The sequence below is a fragment of the Sander lucioperca genome, chromosome 7 (assembly GCF_008315115.2).
Source record: "Sander lucioperca isolate FBNREF2018 chromosome 7, SLUC_FBN_1.2, whole genome shotgun sequence".
Taxonomy (NCBI): domain Eukaryota; kingdom Metazoa; phylum Chordata; class Actinopteri; order Perciformes; family Percidae; genus Sander; species Sander lucioperca.
In genome coordinates, this window is record NC_050179.1 from 40,600,557 (window position 1) to 40,624,035 (window position 23,479).

At 41.5% G+C, this 23,479-nt stretch overlaps 1 protein-coding gene and 1 long non-coding RNA gene across 4 annotated transcripts in view; one reads left to right on the forward strand and one right to left on the reverse strand.

Moving 5' to 3' along the window:
- plcg2 (phospholipase C, gamma 2) overlaps window positions 1-23,479 on the forward strand; it is a 37,093-nt gene that overhangs the window by 12,066 nt on the left and 1,548 nt on the right. Inside the window, exons 7-32 of one of the 3 annotated variants that reach the window (XM_031285565.2) lie at window positions 714-794; window positions 900-943; window positions 1,055-1,127; window positions 2,812-2,913; window positions 4,357-4,475; window positions 5,078-5,163; window positions 5,357-5,474; window positions 6,322-6,490; window positions 6,625-6,720; window positions 8,312-8,398; window positions 9,536-9,726; window positions 10,448-10,648; window positions 11,465-11,587; window positions 11,665-11,845; window positions 12,284-12,352; window positions 12,439-12,548; window positions 13,054-13,150; window positions 13,250-13,322; window positions 14,012-14,184; window positions 14,631-14,733; window positions 16,565-16,768; window positions 17,833-17,972; window positions 19,442-19,550; window positions 19,677-19,844; window positions 22,316-22,404; window positions 23,129-23,295. In XM_031285565.2, coding sequence (XP_031141425.1) covers window positions 714-794; window positions 900-943; window positions 1,055-1,127; window positions 2,812-2,913; window positions 4,357-4,475; window positions 5,078-5,163; window positions 5,357-5,474; window positions 6,322-6,490; window positions 6,625-6,720; window positions 8,312-8,398; window positions 9,536-9,726; window positions 10,448-10,648; window positions 11,465-11,587; window positions 11,665-11,845; window positions 12,284-12,352; window positions 12,439-12,548; window positions 13,054-13,150; window positions 13,250-13,322; window positions 14,012-14,184; window positions 14,631-14,733; window positions 16,565-16,768; window positions 17,833-17,972; window positions 19,442-19,550; window positions 19,677-19,844; window positions 22,316-22,404; window positions 23,129-23,295 — 3,173 coding nt within the window. Of the gene's footprint in view, window positions 1-713; window positions 795-899; window positions 944-1,054; window positions 1,128-2,811; window positions 2,914-4,356; window positions 4,476-5,077; window positions 5,164-5,356; window positions 5,475-6,321; window positions 6,491-6,624; window positions 6,721-8,311; window positions 8,399-9,535; window positions 9,727-10,447; window positions 10,649-11,464; window positions 11,588-11,664; window positions 11,846-12,283; window positions 12,353-12,438; window positions 12,549-13,053; window positions 13,151-13,249; window positions 13,323-14,011; window positions 14,185-14,630; window positions 14,734-16,564; window positions 16,769-17,832; window positions 17,973-19,441; window positions 19,551-19,676; window positions 19,845-22,315; window positions 22,405-23,128; window positions 23,296-23,479 lie in introns of those variants that run through there. The other 2 variants (XM_031285566.2, XR_004897833.1) reach the window with 2 other exon arrangements.
- LOC118495424 lies at window positions 111-12,916 on the reverse strand. The gene is made up of 3 exons (XR_004897836.1): window positions 12,905-12,916; window positions 9,533-9,536; window positions 111-199 (listed from the first exon to the last, which is right to left on the reverse strand). It is a non-coding gene; the product is annotated as an uncharacterized LOC118495424 (long non-coding RNA).

A 23,479-nucleotide genomic window follows, 5' to 3' on the forward strand; every position in this document is an offset into this window, starting at 1 on the left:
TATTAATCTATTCTACCAATGCAACTAATGCAACCAATGCAAACTGCTTCATTTCTGTCATATCAGAGATTGCCAATGACTTGATTAGTCCAACCCATTTCTCACTCCTAACTCGTAAAATACTAACGCTTCAGTGTCAGACATTGACGCAAAAATCTCCCTTTAGCGTCAGCATGGGATGCACCGGGCAGAACAGCAGCTCGACCGCGGTGCTGTAAGATGATGTAGTATTAGGAGCAACAACGGTAGCGAGTAGTATGAAAGTCCTCAAATCTGCATAAGGAGGCAGGTTGGGGTGGTGGATGGGTACAACAACACAGGACTTTCAGCCAGGTGACCGGCTTTTGTGTCCTGTTCTTGTCCTGTGTGTCACTGAAACATTCATATTGTAACCCCACCCACAATCTCTTCCTAACACCTAACTGTCCCGTTCTTCTCTCGCATGTCAGTACGTCCCGACCCAGAGTGTTAAAAAGTGACACCAAGAGTCCCGACCCAGAGCGTCAAAAAATGACGCCAAAGGGCTAGGCGCTAAAGGAGACTTTTTGCATCAAAAACAAACGCCAAAGGCACCTGACCAAGCGTCGCTTTTTTGTGGCGCTGGGAGTGAGAATCTGTTGATTAGACATGACCTGATTTAGAAATAAATCTGTCACTCTGTAGGTGCTCTTGTACTGTAGTCTCAATCAGTGTTTTTACTTCTGCTTTCACAGGAAGTGGGTGCAAAGAAAGACCGCCTGGACTTTGAGCAGTTTCATAAATTGTACAACATTATAATGTTTGAACAGAATGAGGTGAGTCTGAATTGATCACATTGACGTAAATATATACCGTATATATTATTGCACCAATGTTTTTTTCTCCCCAGCATTTACATTCATATTTTATTTTAAACCCAGATCCTTGATGAGTTCAAAAAGGAATCATGTGCTTTTATTCTGGGGTGAGCTCCTGTTTTTCTTATCAAACACTTGATCTTAACAAACCCTGATATGAAGTTAGTTTGGAGTTAGTCAGCGTGGTTTGACTGTGTTTGCTCTTCTCCATTATACAGTAACACAGATAAGCCAGATGCCTCGGCAGTTCTGCTCCATGACTTCCAACGATTCCTCGTCTACCAGCAAAAAGTAAAAGAAGTCATTGATTATTACACCAGACAAAGGAGGTGTTGTTGTAACTTTGCATGTCTGACTCATGTTTTACCTGCTTCTTTGTGCTTGTGTCAATCCACTCTTCTCTCATTCTCTTTCCCAGTAATTTGTACAATACCAAATAACCTGCAGTTAATTATTATTTTATAGGTAACATACTGTACACAATCCCTTGCCCCCCCCCCCCCCCCCTTTTTTTTAATTTCCTGCCTTGCCATCTCAAACCTCCATGTTCTACATGCCTCCAAGTCCCCCTTCTGTCTTACCTATATCACTTTGCAGAGGGGAAGGAGGAAAAGAAAAAGAAAGAAATACCAAGGTCAAAAAAAGATTAACTGATTAAAAAAACCTCCACCCACATGACAGGGTTTCCGCGGGGTCTTAAAAAGTCTAAAAAAGTCTAGTCTGTCAGCGGCAAAACGAGCACTTTAGTGAAGGTAAATACAAGCTGAACATCCCTATTAACTAACATTGTAGCTTGATTCTCTGCTGCTGACTGCAGAGATCTCTCTTAATACTGGACCAATGTCAAAGATTGTTGTTCCCATCAGTCACTTAGACACAAAAACAGGAAAATAGGGTCAGGGTTGGAAAAAACAGTAGTTACCCTTTAATAGGCGGAATTTCTTCTTGCCAGTTTGAGTGACTCACCTTTTTTGGCCAAGTATGTGTACACACACCAAGGACTCTGACTCTGGTTTTCTTTTGTTAATAATAATAATAATAATAATAATAAATTTAATTTATATAGCGCTTTTCATGAACTCAAAGTCGCTTTACATGGCAGGTAAATAATAAAAACAATGCAAAACAAAACAAGATTCAGGCACAGATGAAAAGGGAGGGGGGGCGTGGGGCTAGGGATAGGCAGAGGTGAAGAGATGGGTCTTGAGGTGGGAGTGGAAGATGGTGAGGGACTCAGAGGTGCAGATCTCTTGGGGGAGGGAGTTCCAGAGCCTGGGAGCTGTCCTGGAGAAGGCTCTGTCCCCCAAACTGCTGAGGTTGGACTTGTGGATGCAGAGGAGACCGGCTGAGGTGGATCTGAGGGACCGTGAGGGTTGGCTTTTGTTGTTGCATTGCTCTCAATGTACACAGAAATAGACATAACAGCTAGGAACGAGGACAACAAAGCTGGACAAATAATGGTAAAGAATAGGCAGGACTATTATGGTATGTGAAAAAATAGGTGCATATACAAATATAAGTATTATATAAATATATTTGAAAAGCACCAATGAATGAATGATTGATTGAAAATGAAACTTTAAGATATCAACAAAGACACCAATAAAAGCTAATTGATGCTATAACAACACTTTACACTTATAACACAGTCACTTATATACACAGACTGTTAATTCATTTTAACATTTGCTTAAACAAACAACTTTTGACTGGTACTGTATCCCTCTCTAGGCGCATGTGTAGCTCACCTGGCAGAGCGCGCGCCCATGTACAGAGGCTCGGGCCTTGACGCAGCAGCCATGGGTTCGGCTCCGACCTGCAGCCCTTTGCTGCGTGTCGTTCCCCCTCTCTCTCCGCTTTCATGTCTAAAGCTCACCTGTCAGAAACAAAGGCCTAAAAATCCCACACACGAAAACAAAAAAAATCTTTAAAAAAATATATTCCTCTCTTCTTTCTGTGTCCCTTCATCCCTCAGGAATCCTGGGCCAATGACCTGAACCAAGTCAGAGAACTGATGACCACCTTCATCGATGACACCATGAGAAAAACCAATGATCCCGAGTTCACCGTCAGCGAGGTATTCTGCTCTGGGCCTGCAAGTATCGTGTGTAACAGAGATAGACTATGCAAAGATGCAACAGACTGGGATAGAGGACACTGTACGTAGAAAGGGTTTTTATTGGCACAATTGGCAGTTTGACATCAAGTCAAGCAGTGGTGGCCTAAAGGTTAAAGAAGTGAGCTTGTTACCGGGAGGTCGCTGGTTCAGACCGACAGGATAAAATCTGGGTGGGGAAAGTCAAGGAGCAGTGCTTGTCCCTCCCTCATTACCACCACTGAGGTGCCCTTGAGCAAGGCCCTTAACCCCAGCTTCTCCAGTGAAGCTGCTCAGTGGCCAGCAGATCAGACTGTGGTTGTACTGGGCAGCCTCCAGGTATGAATGTGGAACTGTGTGAATGTGATCAGGGCGTTCCTGCAAAAGAGAGGCTGCCTCTCAGCGAACCTTTCCTGAATAAATAAAGGTTAAAAAAAATTTAAAAATTATTATTTTTAATATATATATTTATATATATATAAATATAAATATATATTAAAAATAATAATATATATATATAATAATATATGTATTTTTAATAATATTTTGCTGCATTTGTGTATAAGTGGGCATTCACAACCCTAACCCTACAAAGCTAATTAAGACTATCAGCTCCACACAACTCTCTCTGGATTTCTCAGTATGACTATGTTCAGAAGATTGGGGCGTCTGGAGACTTTCCCGCGCAGAAACTGGAGTGAAGATAATGACCTCTTCTGAAGAGTCCATCATGTTTTTAATCCTCCGTGTCTTCCTTGGCTACTAGCAACTGGGTGGACGAGGGCGATCACGGAAGGCTTGTATCATGTGGACGCCCTGTCAGTTTTGTTGTCATTACTTAGAATTCCTCATGGGGGAGACAGAAACTACACACTATAGCTTTAACCAGGAAAAGACTCATTGAGATTAAAAATCTCTTTTTCAAGAATGTCCTGGCCAAGACAGGCAGCAGTACAACCACACATACACACACACAAAATACACAAAAACATTAAAAACATGAAACAACTGAATCAGCAATTTTTTCAAAGTCAACCACAATCCTAAATACATCAGGCAAAACATCTGCAGCCAGATGTGGCTTGTCTCCAACTCTTTTAACGAACACAACAGGACGTCACACAAATGGGTCGTTTCAGTGACACTCCTACACTGCCACACCACCATGCAGCAAATCGCCGGATTGCTTATTTTGGTCTGAATGGGCCCTAACTGAGCTGAATTTGGCAGGAAATGGCAGGCTGAATAGTTATTTATAGGAATGCAGTTCAATGACTTAGACAAGAAATATGATAAGGATTATGACCGTTTGGCTTGAAAGAAATGCTGCTAAAAGCTTTGTTGTTGTTATATTTGAAGTTTTATCATTTACAAAAGTGAATCGCACAAATAATGAGGGACTGTGTAAACTCTCTCCTCCTCTAGTTCCTCAGTTTCCTCTTTTCCAAGGAGAACTCTGTGTGGGATGAGAAGTTCTCTGAGATCAGGAACCTGGACATGAACAACCCTCTGTCTCATTACTGGATCAGCTCCTCACACAACACGTCAGTATGATCCAAACCAACATATCACGTACTTATGCTTTGTACTGTAGATCTGTTTTCAGCCTCTCAAATATGACAAAACAAGACATTAAAAAACATAAACAAAAAGTCTGCATTACAAATTTACACAATGGAGTTTAAAAATGTGGATTTTAACAAATTGTGCTGTTAGTTGCATTATGGGAATTGCAGGATTATATTTTTGGAGCTGAAAGTCAAAATATCCCCATTCCCATTTTCTGTCACTTGTGAGTCCACCAACTTTATGGAAGCACAATACTAAGTTGCTGCAGTGCTCCTTAAATGACTTTGGATGGATTAGAAAGTTAGATGTTAGACCTGGCAACCCAAACATTGTTCTTATTAATGGTTTATAACCGATCTAAGAAGCGTTAGTCAATTTAATTAACATGAATAGAGCAATTAGTTACATATTTTCAACCTTTTATTAGAATTTGGAACCAGATATTCTGGTAATAATTCACTAACAGGGTCAAAACCTGACCACCTCCGAAAGTAACAATAAATGGAATGACCAAGGTTTTCATTTTGTGAACCATATTTAATCTGGCATGTCTCCCCTTTTGTTTGTCCTTCAACAGCTACCTGACAGGTGATCAGATTCGTAGTGAGTCATCCACAGAGGCGTATGTGCGATGTCTGCGTCTGGGATGCCGCTGTGTTGAATGTCAGTATAAACCAGTCCCAGTGTGCTACACATACAGCAGATCATGTATTTTAGTTCACATTCGGGAGTTACATTAGCAGCATTGGTCTCATTTTGGGCCAGCATGAATCAGAAAGTAATAATAAATAATACTTTATTTTTATATCTACAACACCTGTTTTTGTGTGCGTTGGGTGGTTCTGAATCTGTGCAGTGGACTGCTGGGAAGGGCCCGGGGAGCCAATAATCTACCACGGCTGGACCAGGACCACCAAGATCAAGTTTGAGGATGTGGTCAAAGCCATCAACGATCACGCTTTTGTCACGTCAGAGTAAGAATCGCAAAAACATGCTGTCACTATGTCAGTGACACTCGCAAACATGCAAACACGCTAACACGCATGCACACGCACACGCACGCACACACACACACACACACACACACACATACACACACACACACACACACGCATACTAGCTTTCAGAGACATTTGCACATTTGTTCATTCAATCTGTCATATCAACATTCAACATCTGTCTCTCCCTCTGTCTGTCTCTCTCTCTGTCGCTCTCCCTCTCTCTCTCTCTCTCTCTCTCTCTCTCTGTCTCTCTCTCGCTCTCTCTGTCTCTCTCTCTCTCTCTCTCTCTCTCTCTCTGTCTCTCTCTCTCTCCCTCTCTCTATCTCTCTCTCTCTCTCTGTCTCTCTCTCTGTCTCTCTCTCTCTCTCTCTCTCTCTCTCTGTCTCTCTCTCTCTCCCTCTCTCTATCTCTCTCTCTCTCTCTCCCTCTCTCTCTCTCTCTGTCTCTCTCTCTGTCTCTCTCTCGCTCTCTCTGTCTCTCTCTCTGTCTCTCTCTCTGTCTCTCTCTCTCTCTCTCTCTCTCTCTCTCCCTCTCTCTCTCTCTCTCTGTCTCTCTCTCTCTCTCTCTGTCTCTCTCTCTGTCTCTCTCTCGCTCTCTCTGTCTCTCTCTCTGTCTCTCTCTCTCTCTCTCTCTCTCTCTCTCTCTCTCTCTCTCTCTCTCTCTCTCTCTGTCTCTCTCTCTGTCTCTCTCTCGCTCTCTCTGTCTCTCTCTCTGTCTCTCTCTCGCTCTCTCTGTCTCTCTCTCTGTCTCTCTCTCTCTCTCTCTCTCCCTCTCTCTCTCTCTCTCTGTCTCTCTCTCTGTCTCTCTCTCTCTCTCTCAGGTTCCCAGTGATCCTGTCCATAGAGGAGCATTGCCCTATAGAGCAGCAGCGTCAGATGGCTCGTATCTTCAGAGACGTGTTTGGAGACAAACTGCTGCTTGATCCTGTGGAGCAGATGGCTGAGCAGCTTCCTTCACCTACACAGCTGAAGGGCAAGATCATACTCAAGGTACTCTGTGTGTATGTGTGTGTGTCTGTGTGTGTGTGTGTGTGTATGCGCACGGGTGTGTGTGTCTAAACATACTGATGTGTCAGTGGAATTGGTAAGTCAATGACAAAAGGTTTTGTTTTGTCCTTATGCAGCACAAGAAGCTCAGTGTGGAGGGAGGAGGATTCAGTAAAGACTTCAGGAAGGGGGAGAAACAGGGAGATCTGGAGATCTGGGACCCTGTGGACCAGGTACTGTCTGAGGGCTCAACTGGGTTAAATCTGACGTAGCTGAGACTCCTAACATAAGGATGATCTGTTGATCTCTTTTACATAGGATTGGGTTCCAACTTGGAATCATTTAAAAAATGTTTTTTTTAAAGTGCCCATATTATGAAAAAATCACTTTTTCTGGGATTTGGGGTGTTATGTTGTGTCTCTGGTGCTTCCACACACATACAAACTTTGAAAAAAATCCATCCATGGTGTTTAGAGTGAGATACGGTTTCTGAATGTGTCCTGCCTTCAGTCTCTGGGTGAGCTGGTCAAAATCGGCACGGCTTGTGACGTCACAAGCCGAAACGAGCAGGCTAACCGCAACCATTAGCTCGTAGCATGCTAATGCTAATGCTAATGCTAGCATGCTAACGCTAGCATGCTACCTCGTTCTCAATAGCAAAGCACTGCTACAGCACACACAAGTTCACCATAATCTACAAAAGAACTACTTCCATGTGCGCCCTCATTTAGAAGTCTCCCAGCTAATCCTGCCTTGTAACTGACCAAAGTTGTAGAAACAGCCTCTTTTACGGTCTATGGAGCTAGCTAGCTGACATGATCTACAGCTGAGCTACTGGGCATGTGCAAGTGCAATCAAAGATAGTACAGAAGAAGAAGAAGAAAAGAGGTCTCACTCTGTAGCTAAAACAGAGACCAGCTGAAAAGAGGATCTGCAGCAGTGAGAGAGAGCACTGCAGTACAACAAAAATATGGTGTTTTTTGAAAATTAAACCATGTAAACCTATTCTGGTACAACCTTAAAATACAATTATGAACCTGAAAATGAGCAGAATATGGCTGCTTTAATCGTTTGGTTTCCAATCTGATCATTGGTTCCAAATTTAACACACGCAAGTTTTGATTTCCATAGCGTCCACCGTGCTTCCAGGCGCTTGTTGTGTTGCAGCCACGGAGCACAGTAAGCGGCGCTCTAAAGCGGGCTTTATTTTACGGTAAAACTGTACATCTCCATTGAATCAAAATAAAACTCCCCTCTTATCTGTGAAATAAGCGTGTGACCCGTTTCAACTCCACCCTTCAAAGAACCAGATTCGAAAGGAAGAATCAGAATAAAAAAATCAAAACGATGCCCAACCCTATTTTTACATCACACATGTATCACTAAATAAGGTAAACTGCTTTGTAGACGGGCTTACTGGATTACAAATGAGGTGCTGGGATAATAGTGTGTTCCAGTTGAACTGGGAAGTTGGAATTTCCCAGTGGGAAATTTCTACTGGAACGCCACTACTAGCGGCACCCTAGACGGTTGTGATTGGTTTAAAGAAATACAAAAAAGCCAAAGTGTGTTCTTCCCCTATCCCAGAATGATCAGGAGTGTTTTTCACCAGCACTGTGTCAAAAAGCTATAAAAGCACAACAGGGGCTCTTTAAAAGGTGTGTAGAAGACAGCTTTCTCAGTCTTTTTGTCTAACAAATGTCTTGTCTCCGGCGTCTTCCTCGTGGCGTGTCTGCCCCCCAAGCTGACCCTGCTTCCTACTGCCTGCCTAAACCATCTAAAACGACATTCATTCATAAGAACATTTTCATTTCTCTTTCTCAGCGGTGGAACACGCACTTCTGTGTGATCTCGGATGACAAGCTGTACTATGCAGAGGAGCACGAGGAGGAGGATGAAGATCCAAGGAAGGTAAAAAATAGGGATTAACCGATACTGTTTTTTCAAGGCCGATACCGATTATTAGTAGTTAATGAAACCGATAGCCGATATTTGGAACAGATATGTTTAGATTTACAGTGAAAATGAAAAATAAGTCAAAATTAAGATTTTAGAATCTTACAAACTCCAACACTAAACTTAAAAAAAACGCTTTAATCAAGTATTTAATAAATGAGAAACTTCATCATAATCCCCAGTAACAGAGAGTCAGATAGTGTTGTGTGTGTGTGTGGGGGGGGACATGAAGTCAGACTCAGTGGGGAGTGAAACTGAAGCAGAGGGACAGACACAGAGCTGTAGCAGAGCCAAAGTACAACACTTTTTAATTCATTAACATCAGTCATCAGGTAAATAAAACGCTGATACAGATCATCAAACTGCAAACTGCCAAAAAAAAACTGTGTACAGTTTACCAGTACAGGAGAGAGGTCATGATTCTTATTGGAGTAACTGTAAGGTTAAAGCTACCCTTTGAGTAGTGTTTAGATTGAGTGGGTTTCTATATTGTTTGTATTGAGCTGGCAAGAAAACACATCAAAATGCCAACAAAAGGCATGGAAAAAGAGTGCTAGCCAACAAACGTGGTTTAAACAATGCAAAATATAAATAAAAAAGAATTAAAAAATTAAAAAAAATCAACTTTGTGGGCCCCTGGTTAGCTCACCTGGTAGAGCGGGCGCCCATATATAGAGGTTTACTCCTCAACGCAGTGGCTGCAGGTTCGACTCCGACCTGCGGCACTTTGCTGCAGGTCATTCCCCTTCTCTTTCATGTCTTCAGCTGTCCTATATAATAAAGGCCTAAAATGGCCAAAAAAAAAAATCAACTTTGTAAATGTTTTATGCTTTTAATGTCTCAAGGATACCCACAATGCATTCTGGTGAGAAACAATACAAGGTACAATAAGGTAAATTTAACTGAAGACATTTTCTGATATTATTAAAACTTTAATTTTAACTTTTTTCACTATCGAATAAAGGGAAAAGCCCCAAAAAAATTATCTTAAAAAGAATGATATACTGGTCAGTGATCGTTTCCTTACAAACAAGAGACAATGACGAAGTGTGTGTGTGTGTGTGTGTGTGTGTGTGTGTGTGTTAAAACCAGTCTTGTTCTTGTGTTTCTCAGTTCCAGGACATGCACTGTTCAGAGCCATGGTTCCATGGTCGCATGAAGGAGGGCAGGCTGATGGCTGAGCAACTGATCCGTGATTACTGTGCAGAGACTGGGGGGAGAGATGGCACCTTCTTGGTCCGACAGAGCGATACTTATGTCACAGACTTCACCCTCTCCTTCTGGTACAACATCTCATTTCTTCATCTCATGGCCAGCCCAACCAAAAAAACGTGTGGTGTGATATGCTGTCACATTTCAGCAGGGGCGATTCCAGGATTTGAAGTGGGGTGGCACAGGGTGGGGGGATAATAATAATTGGATAGTCATCATGGAAACGTTAATTGGTCATGTGACAAGGGCTGAAAAGATTTTTCACAGAACCGTATTAAAATAAGGCGCAATACACTTACGTTAACTTGCCCTTAAACTTCAACAAAGAAAACCTTGCTGTACACAGTTTTTAGATAACAGGAACAGAACAGAAATAAAGTACATATTACAATACAATACACAATTTATTTATTATTTATTATTAGTTTCTACTTCAGAACTGGCCTCAAAATTTCAACAAAGCACACAGTTGCCATATAATGTGTGTTGAAAGTATATATCAATTTACCAAATGAAAGGCAGCGATTGGCAGAACAGGCATCAAAGTGACAGCACTCTAGCTCAATGGATTGGGGGGGGCACCAGGGGGGGCCAATCTTATTTCAGGGGGGCGGGTGCCAGGCCCTCCCTTCTAGACCTGCCCCTGCATTTCAGGGGCCGCCTCTTCCAAAGGTCTGAAATCAGATTATAGAAGGTTTTTGCTTTTATTGCTTTTAGGCTATAAAGATTTTGTAATATTATTTCAATCAATTGTATGTATCTGTAAGCACATGTCTGCTGTGTGTATTTCAGGCGCAGTGGGAGGGTCCAGCACTGTCGTATTCGCTCGGGTTCAGAGGGGGCACACACTTACTTCTACCTGACGCCAAACCTGCACTTTCCCAGCGTGTACTCCCTGATCCATCACTATGAAGAAAACCCGCTGCGTTGCCAAGACTTTGAACTGCGCCTCACTGACGCTGTACCAGTGCCCAACCCACATCTACAAGAGGGGTGAGTCATACAGTATATGAACAAACATCTTATACATATTATACATCTGTAGTCTTATACATCACAGGGGACTGAGTTCACATGCTAAAAATCATTATACAATGTAAGCTAGCGATTAATTATTATACCTTGCGCTAGCGGGAGGATTTAGGATGGAGCGTTTTTAGTGATAACAGCTTTCCTTGGCGCTAGCATGTAGCTACTGTACATGTAGTTAGCAGTGGACTATACAGAGTATAGCAGTACTTTCTACCGTCACAAATCACAAAAAAGGCTTCTAAACCAAAAACTACACAACTGAACATGTTCCAACAGGAAATTGTGAGAAATTAACATCTTCAGATTACAGGTTTCCCTGACGTTAGCATGTAGCTACATATAGCAGTGTTTGTAATGTAAACACTGCAGTAGCGTGCCTGGAGCAGATGACCATATATAGAAAACTGGCTCTGTATGACGCCAACAGCAAAAAAACTGTTGAAACCAGAGTGTTTAGAAACAGTCCAAATCTCACAGTCCTATTAATAATACCCTTAATAACAATTAGAAGTAAGAGGACTCATGTGGACATAAATCAGAAGTGCCAGTACTCAGTATAATATTGGTTTGGTAAAGCTTTACCTTTCACATTCTCTTTGTATCAACCACAGGTGCATGCCCTCTATTTTTTTTTACATTGCACTTTCACTCTCATACGCCCACAGAAGCACAGTCACTCTTTCCCCTCTCTCTTTCTTCAGTACATTTTTTACACACACACACACACACACACACACACACACACACAGTAACTATCCTTGTGTGTGTGTTGTGCAGGTGGTTCTACAGTAATCTGAGCAGAGGTCAGGCAGAGGATTACCTACTGAGGATTCCTAGAGATGGAGCTTTCCTCATCCGACAGAGAGAAGGAGAACCAGACTCCTTCGCCATCACATTCAGGTGCAATGACTTGAGAATGTATTTCTACTTGCTGGATTCTTTGTGTGTGTGTATTATTAATCATCTCTCTCTTTCAGAGGTGACGGTAAGGTGAAACACTGTCGGATCCAGAAGGAGGGCAACATGTACCTGCTAGGCACCACAACAGAGTTTGAGAGCCTTGTGGAGCTGGTCAACTACTTCAAGAAGAAGCCACTGTATCGCAAGATCAAGCTACGTTACCCAGTCACCTCTGAGCTGGTTGACCGCTTCAGCACAGTGAGTTACTGTTGAGGCAGTCTATATTCATGATGTTCCACTTGTTGGCGTTCTAAACTCAGTAAATCGTAAATCGTAAATCCAGACAGCTAGCTAGACTATCTGTCCAATCTGAGTTTTCTGTTGCACGACTAAAACTACTTTTGAATGTACACATGTTCCACCAAAACAAGTTCCTTCCTGAGGCTATTTAGCAGAGGCACCGTTGCTCTGTGCGGTGCTTAGTGCCGCCCAAGACGATTGTGATTGGTTTAAAGAAATGCCAATAAACCAGAGCATGTTTTTCGCCCGTCCTAGAATGCTGTGAGGACTAGCCAGACCTTCCTCCGCAGCGCTGTGGAGGAAGGTTGGGCTAATATCAGTTCAATGCATGTTTCTAAACCCAATAATATGTAATTTGCTCTGACTGGTACCTAACAGTGTGTTGTGCTAACACAGGAGAAAGACTGTGCCTCTCTGTATGAGGTGAAGACATACGTGGAACCCAATGAGATTGAGCCCTCACTGGTGTGTATACGTCACATATACTATGCTATCTTTTGCAGTTGCCTTTGACAAAAACATTCACGATTGTGTGTGTTTGTTTCCTTCAGCCTCAAAGTACAGTTAGGGCCATATATGGCTACCAGGCTGTGAAGCCAGATGAGCTCAGCTTCCGTAAAGGAGATTTGATACACAATGTTACAAAGGAGATTGATGGATGGTGAGTCTACACACACACACACACACACACACACACACACACACACACATGGGCAACAACAGGCTATATCAAGGATAGGTTATGAGTTTATGACTTTACAGATAGAGTAGGTCTAGACCCCATCCATAATTTACAAGGGCCCAACAATTCCCCCCAAAAGCAAGCATTTTGTGCAACAGTGGCGAAGAAAAACTTCCTTTAAACAGGCAGAAACCTGGGACAGAACCAGGCTCTCGGTGGGGTCCATCTGCTGCTGGGACACAGAGACACAGATACAGATATACAGAAACATGATTCATAGTAATTATAGCAGTTGGTATTTGTAGTAACAATAAGGATAATAAAACTATGACTACAAATAATAGTAGTAGCAGTGCAGGGCGTAACAGTTCCCCTGCATAATGCATGTTCATCTGCATATACTTTGCTGGTATGGCCAATTGCAAACACACACAAAGAACAAACAGGACTGTAACCACTGCCCTCCTCATTCTTCTCACTACAGGTGTAGAGGTGACCATGGTGGAAGGTTGCAGCTGTTCTTCCCAGCTAACTATGTAGAGGAAGTGTGCAGCAACACCAAACCTGAGACCAAAGGACAGGTGAAGTTTAGAGTTTCAGTCACAGTTTAAATGGAGATCAAGCAGCATAGCGATTGAGTGAAAATAATCTCTGTGTGTTTGGGATGTGCATTAAAACAGGACATGGAAGACAACCCACTAGGTGAACTATGTAAGGGTGTTGTGGACATCTCCAAGTGCAACATCCAAAACTGTGAGTTATTATAGCGTCTGATGCATGCTTTACATTCACATACCCCTGAGGTTGAGTGCAAACATATGTTTTCAGTCTCCTCACTACACTGATGTTGCGTTTCAAATTAGTTAAAACAACGAATTAGCAAGGCTTGCAACTATAAAAAAATATGTATGTTGTGTATGTATGTCTGGAAGTACTGTTTGTCTGTAACCTGACACCAGTGTGTATCCCAGGACATAGATCTATGCAATGAACCTACTCAACCATCTTGTGATTTTATTTTAAACCTTTTTTTCTGTATTTGACCTAATATATGTGTTTTGCTATGTAAAAACAACTTTCCCCTGAGCATAAAAAAAGATTCATAAAAAACAAAAAAATAAACTATACTGGGCCAACAAACTAGTAATACTGCAGCTGGGTGTCAATTAGACCAATGTCATAGATAAATCTGACCATTTTATTTGACAAACAATCCGTGTATTTTTAGGAATGTACTATTTAGGAATTAGGTCTTTGCATTTGGAGTGGTGCATGTGCCGTTATCACAAATGTGACATTCTATGGTTTAATCTGTAAAAGTCATCTATATCCCAAATTAAGAATGGGATTCAAATTCCCAATGTCTATAAAAAAATATGGGAGTTGTCCATTCCTTATCACCCTCCCTCACTGTGCCTCCTTTCCTCCCTCCTTGGTTCTAGTAAAGAGTGGTAAAAATGGGAAGCCCAACGTGTTGACCCTGCAGGACAAGGAGGAGGACAGTCTGCAGTTTGACCTGGCAGCCGGCTCTCTGGAGGAGCTGTTTGAATGGTACCAAGTGGCCTGGGACATTACTCAGAGAGAGATGAGCAAGCAGTATAACAGGGAACAAGAGGTTAGTATCTCATGGTATATGATATGTATGTAGAGGGGGAAGGTAATCAAAACTGGCCAGTGCAACCCACCTCAAAAACCTTATATAATTTCCTTTACATAAATGAAGACATTTGCACCATAAAGTAATGCAGAAAACATTCACCAGCATGCAGAAAATGTATTGTTTGACACTCAAAATTGAATTTTGCTCAAAAGTGGAGATCTCAAGCCCCCCAATGTTGAACACAAAGTTACGGCAAGAACGTATAAAGGCCGTTTTTTATAAAATCTTTCTGTGTCAGTCAGCTCACATTGTGGTTTTACATGTTGGACGCATGTGTAACATTAGTTCAGACTACATCTAAGGACAGCATATCACTGTATAACCACATATGGCTGTTTTACTGGAGGTCTGTCAACATCACTGTACAAACAGGAAGTGGCTGTTTTTCTGTCCAATCTCAGATCAGACAGCAGGTGGAAGTGGAGAAGAAGGCAGAGGTTGCCATGGAGATGTCGGACCTGGTGGTCTACTGTCAGCCGCGCAGCAAGGAGAAGGACCGCTTTGGTAAACACATGCACATGCACATGCTGAACACAAAGACCTGTGACCTCGAGCCACATGATGACGTGACAAGGGCTAAACAAAGTTTACCACAGCTTCATACAGGAAATATGCTCCAACGCATCGTATACTCTTAATGTCTTAGGCTAGTTTTAGCATTACTTTAAAATTAGATAGGTTACTCAGTCTAGCATTTATTTCAGTATGATTAATAATAGATTCTTAAATTTGTTAAGTTTTATATATACACACACATATATATATATATATATATATATATATATATATATATATATATATATATATATATATATGTATAAAGCAAGACTTGGTCTTATCATTGTAACTACTTCATAAGATGAATATAAGCTGTGTAGTTGAACCCCAAATCTCTAACCTCCAGTTATGAAAGAAAATATATTAAAACTGTATAGATATATACACATTAGAGTTAGTTCCATTTGAATTAAAGTCTGAATATCTAACAACTGAGCTTGATACTGCACCTGAAAAAGGGTCAGTCCATATGGTAACACTATTGTCACACTTTTGATTTGCTTCCACATAGGTCAGTTTGAGACAGTAAATACCCTATTATTAGGTTTTCTATAGTAGTTTCGGTATTAAAAACTATACAAAGGTTTTTTTGCACCTTACATTCAATATGTTCTTCAGTGTGTAATTAGCATTTGTTTTAGTTCCCAATAATTGCACTTTACTAGTGACGTTATTTGTATTATTTAAAGTTCCTTTTGTGCACATAATACAATATTTATTATTTATAAAACATGTGTAAGACAATACAGTAGGAGTCATTGAGCAACAACCGCCATGCCAAGGTGTAGAATTTCTCAAGTCATAAAAGGCTGAATACATTTGTCACAATCATTTTTCTGTGATGTCTTTACACCTAAAGAGTGCATTATAATATGTGGGAAAAAATCTTTTTAGCAGAGAAAATTGGAAAAAAAAAAACTGATTGCTTTTTGCTGAGGCACCTTAACTTATTTAGTGAGGATCTACCTTTACTGTTGTTATACCACAACTCGATGATCTTCAGCAAACATGATGTGACCAAAGAAAAAGATCTAAAGACTAGTTCAGACAGCTTCCTGTGTTACACCAATCTAAATTTGGAAAGTGTACACCTACTGTACATCCACACTACAACTGTCACAAAAACTCTGTTCTAGTAGTATGGTTGTTAGATATTTAGTGTTTTTCACAAGTTAAATGTTAAATGTTTTTTTCCCAAGACAAACCATCTATCTTGCCCTGTAGGGATCTGGTCCCAGGGGCGTTTTTTAGGATTTGAGGACATTGCACCCCAGGATTTTGCAGGATTTCTTTTTATGCTTTATTGTGATAATAATATTAGTAGTTGTTGTTAGTAATTAGTATTAGTATTGAGTAGAATCAGAATATCTTATTTTTGGGGGGAAAACAGTTACATGTATTTCTGGTAACATTAGTTAATTGGTATAATATAAGGGTTTTTATTTCTTTCTTTCTTACACACATGGACACACACACACACACACACACACACACACACTGCACTGTTCACCTCTCCATCATCTGGAGAAGTACTATACTACCCACAATCCTAAGCGTAACAGCGACCTCTCTGATTGGTGGAGCAACTAACAACCAGATAACAACATCAACAACCAGCTAACATGTTAACTAAAGATATTCAATATAACTACATATATCAGGTATTACAGTTCCAGTCCAGTTTATTGGTCTGTTAGTATCAACTGATGTGGCCTAACAACCATTATGAGCTCAACCTGTGCCTCTCAAAGGACTGCTCTTTTCTTTGTCTCTGCAGACAGTTACAGCTACAAAGAGGTCCGCTCCTTCGTGGAGAACAAGATACCAGGAAAGAGCCGCACCAAGGACTTCCTGCAGTACAACCGCAAGGCTCTGAGTCGCATCTACCCAAAAGGCCAGCGTGTGGAGTCCTCCAACTATGACCCTTACCCACTGTGGGCCGTTGGCAGTCACATGGTAGCTCTCAACTTCCAGACTGCAGGTACACTAGTTCATCTGGAATGAACTTACAATATACTATACAGTAATTGTTGTTCTTTTGTGCTCTTGTCAATCCATCCATTTCCATGTATTAGGGATTGGTCACATTAGCCCAATAAGTGACTATTGTACCTAGGGCTGGACGTTTAAACGAAAATGTATTGACATTGAAATTCTGAAGCTGTTATCAACGTATTTTTCCCATGACGATAATTTCGATTATTTATTCCTGTTGATAGGCCTATTTTCTCCTTAAAAACATTCTACCGCGTGTGTAGTCATGTGACATTGCCCGGACCAGTCAGCTGCATGGAAAGCATAACGGAGGATAACTCAAACACCGAGTCCGAGTCAACTGAGAAACAGTGTCCGTCGTCTGAAAACATTTTGGCTTCAGAAAAGATGATTTAGAAAAACTTGATTAATTATCGTTCTTTCATCGTTATCGAAGTAAAATAATAATAATCATTTTCTTATAAATTCTTCAGAAAAAAAGTACCCCGTTATTTTGTTATTTAAAGGGTTTTATTATAAAATCAGGAAATGTTGGGTCTTCATCAGCAGTAACATAACACGACTCCTATAAGCGAACATGAAACGTAAAATGATGCAGTGTATGTAATGTAAACATGCAGTAAAGTGCCTGGAGCAGATGATCATGAATAGAAACGGCTTGGTATGACATCATACTGAGCCGAGAGTAGAAAAAACTGTTGAAACCAGAGTACGAATGAATGATGAACAGTATGAAACTTGAGGTTTCAGCTCACAGGGATACCTTATAAATACTTATTTGAAGCTATGTCCACATTTAAAATGAACATCCGACATTGTAACTTTATATAAGATAGAAAATACGGAAAAGCATAATAGGTCTCAAGGGCAAGAGTGAAGTTCTGAGGTGGGAACGGGGTAGAAAGAGAGGCAGAGCAGACAGGACTTAATGGTGTGTTATATGGATTGATTGAATAATTTCAATATTGACTGGCTTCCTAAAGGTAAAACTGTGTTTTTAGCTGTTTAGAGCAGAGGTTCATACTGTATAATGTCTATGTGTCCACCCAGATAAATACACTCAGTTAAACGGTGCCCTCTTCAGTCTGAATGGACGTACGGGTTACGTACTGCAGCCGGAGCTCATGCGCTATGATAGCTACGACCCTTACCAGGAGAAGAAGAAGGTCAAGTACAACATTGCAGTTAGGGTACGTCTGTACACAAACACACACATATTTCATGACAACCACAGACGGTAAAAATAATGGACGAAGCTTCCGGGCCTGAAAAGCGAAGCCAATGCAGAAGTGCCTTAAAGCTGCATTCTATCTAATTTCCATCAGGGGGAGACTCCACTGGTTGCAAAAAGAAGTCTGTTTCTACAGAAGTCTATGGGGGAAATAACCCTACTTTTCACTTGACTTATTACCTCAAGAAACATTTTCATAATGAGTTTATGGCTTCAATCGCTACTTTCAAGTCTTCTTCAATACAGCATGATGCTCATTTTGTACATTATGGTCCCATTTATTTTAAAATAGACGATAAAGCAGGGGATGCTTTAGGGGCGTGGCTACACGCCGACCCGTCAATCATCACAGAGGCTAAGCAATGCATATCCATGACAGTGTGTACATTAAAATAGCTGTGAACTTGTTTTGGGGTGTCCGTGTTTTCTTCTTAAACTTTGACCCTTCACTTCATCAAAGTTAATTGAACATTTTTGGTTGCCTAAAAATGTCTTGTTCAGCGTTATGCTAGTCTTGCATTGCCAGTCTCGCTTTGCTAGACCTTCCTCCACCGCGCTGCAGAGGAAGGTCTGACTAGTCTATACAGCATTCCTGAATGGGAGAAAAATGTGCTCTGGTTTATTGGCATTTCTCAATCACCTTGGGCGGTGCTAAGCGCCGGACGGAGCAACGGTGCCTCTGCTAAATAGTCTCAGGAAGGAACTTGTTTTGGTGGAACATGTGTACGTTCAAAAGTAGTTTTAGTCGTGCAACAGAAAACTCAGATTGGACAGATAGTCTAGCTAGCTGTCTGGATTTACCCTGCAGAGATCTGAGGAGCAGTTAACCATAGTCCTCACAAATCCACCAGAGGTTAGAACGCCAACACAAAGAAAGAGGAAGGAGACGGACATCCGGTCGAAAAGAGTGACATCCGGCGAAATTTCTGGTGGCAATGGAGCAATCCTGGAATATATCCTGTGGATATAGACTAGCGTTATGCCAACCAAGCTAGCTAGCTACCGCAAGCGTTAGCTGGTAACATGTAGATGAATGATGCCAGTACCCAGAGGTCCACGGTTACCCGGCTTTGCCGCGTCATCTTCCCCAGCTCCACCCTCTCGTCAAAAATCGCCACATCCGGTTGCAAAACAACAACCTTGTGTATCGCCAAACACGAGGCTTCACGTCCACTATTTTTACAGTCTATGATAATAACTGGCTAACACATACATCATCAACATCAACATCATCATCATCATCATCATCATCATGAGGTTTCTTTAAGTTATATTCAAGTTCAGGGCCAAGTGTAATATTGTCATCATGTTAGAGGCACAGGAGCTGACTGGCTGATCTTTATTTAATAAATGAAGTAAGGAGCATACTGACATTTGACATGTTGCTCTTTGAAAGAACTTTATAATAGCAGTTGTGTTTGTCTGCAGGTGATTGCTGCCAGACACCTTCCTAAGCCCGGCCGTAGCATCGCCAGTCCATTCGTGGAGATTGAGCTGTGTGGGCACACAGAAGAGAAGTCCAAGACCATAGTCTATCGTAAGAAAAGGCGGGAGGTGGGAGATGTGGAGGGGGAGAGTTAAACCTATGGGATCAAAGAAATGAGACTGAAGTGAGAAATGATTTGTGATCATGTGAACAGCGCTGTCATTCTGTCTTCTGCAGGCGATAACGGTCTGAACCCGGTGTGGAAATCCCCAGCAGACTCTGCAGTCTTCTCCGTGTACGAGCCTGAACTCACCTTCCTGCGCTTTGTGGTCAACGAGGAGGACATGTTCTCAGACCCCAACTTCCTGGCTCAGGCCACATTTCCTGTCAAAGGCCTCCGCTCAGGTGGGAACACACACACATACAAGACAGAGGGCCAGAGCTGGTGAACGGCTGCTCACATGAAGCTCATGTAGTACTCATTATTAAGCTATACTATTATTTTAAGTATTATTTGTTCCTTAGAAGCAGGATTTCTGTACTCTATACTTTAGGGATGGAGCGGTTTAAAGCAGCCATATTATGCTCATTTTCAGGTTCATAATTGTATTTTAAGGTTGTACCAGAATAGGTTTACATGGTTTAATTTTCAAAAAACACCATATTTTTGTTGTACTGCAGTGCTCTTTCTCACTGCTGCAGATCCTCTTTTCACCTGGTCTGTTTTAGCTACAGAGTGAGACCTCTTTTCTTCTTCTTCTTCTGTACTATCTTTGATTGCACTGCACATGCCCAGTAGCTCAGATGTAGATCATGTCAGCTAGCTAGCTCCATAGACAGTAAAAGAGGCTGTTTCTACAACTTCGGTCAGTTACAAGGCAGGATTAGCTGGGAGACTTCTAAATGAGGGCGCACATGTAAGTAGTTCTTTTGTAGATTATGGTGAACTTGTGTGTGTTGTAGCAGTGCTTTGCTACTGAGAACGAGGTAGCATGCTAGCGTTAGCATGCTAGCGTTAGCATGCTAACGCTACGAGCTAATGGTTGTGGTTAGCCTGCTCGTTTCGGCTTGTGACGTCACAAGCCGTGCCGATTTTGACCAGCTCACCCAGAGACTGAAGGCAGGACACATTCAGAAACCGTATCTCACTCTAAACAGCATGGGTGGATTTTTTTCAAAGTTTGTATGTGTGTGGAAGCACCAGAGACACAACATAACACCCCAAATCCCAGAAAAAGTGATTTTTTCATAATATGGGCACTTTAAGTAAAAATATCTGAAGCGTTCGGTCCGCTAGTCACTGTTCGGGGCATGTATGCATTGTTCGGTTCATTTTAGCCTCTCAGATTTCAGACAGAAAGGCTTGTGCAGAAAAAAACTTCAAATAAAGTTATTAGAGGGGAAAAAACCATGCGTTGTAGTGAAACCACAGTTGGCATGGATAGGGTGCCGAGTGCAGCTGTTAGTCAGTATCGGTCTGCTGTATGGGAGCATTAGGGTATAGTGTTACCTGACAATGATGGAAAAAAGTGGTGGATAAAGCAGCGGCTGTGTGCAAGCACTGTGCAACACGTGTGGCCTATGCTAGCAGCAATACTTCTAATATAATGGCAGTGTGTCCGTGCAAGACACAAGGAAGAGAGAGTCGGATAGGAAACCCTGCAGCATTTAAACAGCCTCTTTATGTAGATTCAGACTGGGAAATCCAATCCATATAAAGCATTGGGCGGGTTTACAGCAAAAGATATGCAAACGTGGAGGATGCGGGATTTCAGCACATGATACAAGTAACTTGAGCCGGGCTATAATATCCGCTACCGCCAACATTTCAGCAACACAGTAACTCTCATCTGTATGTTTCTTGCAGATGAATTTGAACATACAATGCACCAAGTATTGTTGTTTTGAAAACAGTGTGTGTTTGGGTTATGTTGCACTTAATGTGTGTTAGGTTTAGTCCTCAACGCAGCGGCTGCAGGTTCTACTCCGACCTGCGGCCATTCCCTGGATGTCATTCCCCCCTGGGGGTTAGGGTTAGGGTTAAAATCCACCTGCAGAAACTTGCTTGAAATAGTTGATCCATCACAGTGAACATCAGGTCTGCTTTTAACATTCTGTTGCAAAAGGATGCAGGGAAATGTGTGCCAGAAAGTCTGCTCTGAGTTATCACATAACAATAATATAGCTTTAACAACAGTAATCGTTCTTTCAGTGAGTGGACACCAGTGGCAGTCTGCCACAGGTTTGCTGATCCACCCTAGGCTGTAATTTCCACTGGGGACAGGGGGGAAATGTCCCCCCCACTTTTCAAAATCCCATTTGTGTCAGCCCACTGCACTCAACATCTGTTTTTTATAAAAAGATGCATTTCTCTGTTTGTTCATCTCACTTCAATTTTATTCTTTCTTTCATTATTCAAGTGCCAAAAAGTTAACTTATCATGTGCAATTTACATAGTCCGTGTATCAATACAGTACGGGCAATCACCAGTGGCCCCACAATACGATGTTATAACAATACCTGTGTCACAATACCATATTATTGCGATTTGAAACATATTGCGATATATTGCAATTCATGACCTTTTTTCCAACTTCAAATTATGTCCCCAAAGAAAAGCTTAGTTTACATTTGTTTCATCCAAAAAGATACATTTCTCTGTTTGTTCATCTCACTTCAATTTTCTAATTTCTTTTCTTATTTTAGTACCAGAAAGTGAAATTCTCATGTGCAATTTACTGTATATAATAAAAGATTGATAAGTGGCATCAGTGTATTGATACAGTATTGCCACGGAAAATATCGTGATACCGTGCTGTATCGATATATCGGTGTCGGTATTAACACAGAGGTGACTGAGTGTTTTGTTTCGTCAGGTTACCGCTCTGTACCTCTAAAGAACGGCTACAATGAAAACTTAGAGTTAGCCTCTCTGCTGGTCTACATCAGCGTACAACAAGCAGGGGTGAGTAAACACTCACACACACACACACACACACACACACACACACACACACACACTGCCTTTAAAAAGAAATGGACATGCTTGTTTTTATTTTCCATTACTCTGAGAGATCATTGAGTTTATCAAAAAATGGACTTGTGAACGAGGAAGGAAGCTCAAGCACCTTACTATTAGTTTTTTATTCAGCATTTTCTCTCTCTACCCTTTTCTTTTTTTATTTTATCTTTCGACGTTTGGTTGTTAATGGTTAGACCTGATTTGTGGTGTATTGCTACAAGCTTGCTATCATTGCTATCAGCTACAAGTGTAGACTGGTAGCTGGAGAGATGCCAGTTCACCTACTGGGCACTGCTCTTGCCCCAACTGCTCAGGGCGCCTGTCCAGCTGTCGCAGCCCCCTCACTCTGACATCTCTCCATTAGTGCATGTATAGGACCTGAGCATGTGTGTGTATGTCAGGCCTGTGTGTAATGTGTTCTAACAAACAGAGTGTACAAATTGTAATTTCCCCACTGGGGGATCAATAAAAAAGTATAAATTATTATTAAAAGTATTATTATTAATGATTTATTCTGTAGTTTGTGGAATGTATGACTTTTTTGTGTAATAAAAAAATGAAACACAGCACACACATACACACAAAGCACACCAATGTTGATTTACATCTGCAGTTTGATGTCAGTGTGGAGATATTTCTGTGAATGTGATCATGACTTGTCCTTCAGAAAGCAGAGGAGGAGCTGTACTCGTCCTCCAGCCAGCTGAGGAAGAAGCAGGCGGAGGTCAGCAGCGAGCCTTTCCTGTACGACACGCACACCAACATCCAGCGCTCCGCCCTCCCTCGCCAACACAACCAGCTCGTGAGAGAGGGCAGCACCGGCGAGAACCACAGGTGAGCCTCAAACTCACAAGCTGCACTCAACCCATTCAGCCACTTTTTCCTTATGCAACAGTTATTTTGTATGAACATATTTGTTTCTGTATTTATTGTTTATTTCATATTCATGTTTAATATGTTTGTTCATGTACGCACCATTCACCAAGACAGATTCCACATAAATTGTATTGTGTATTGT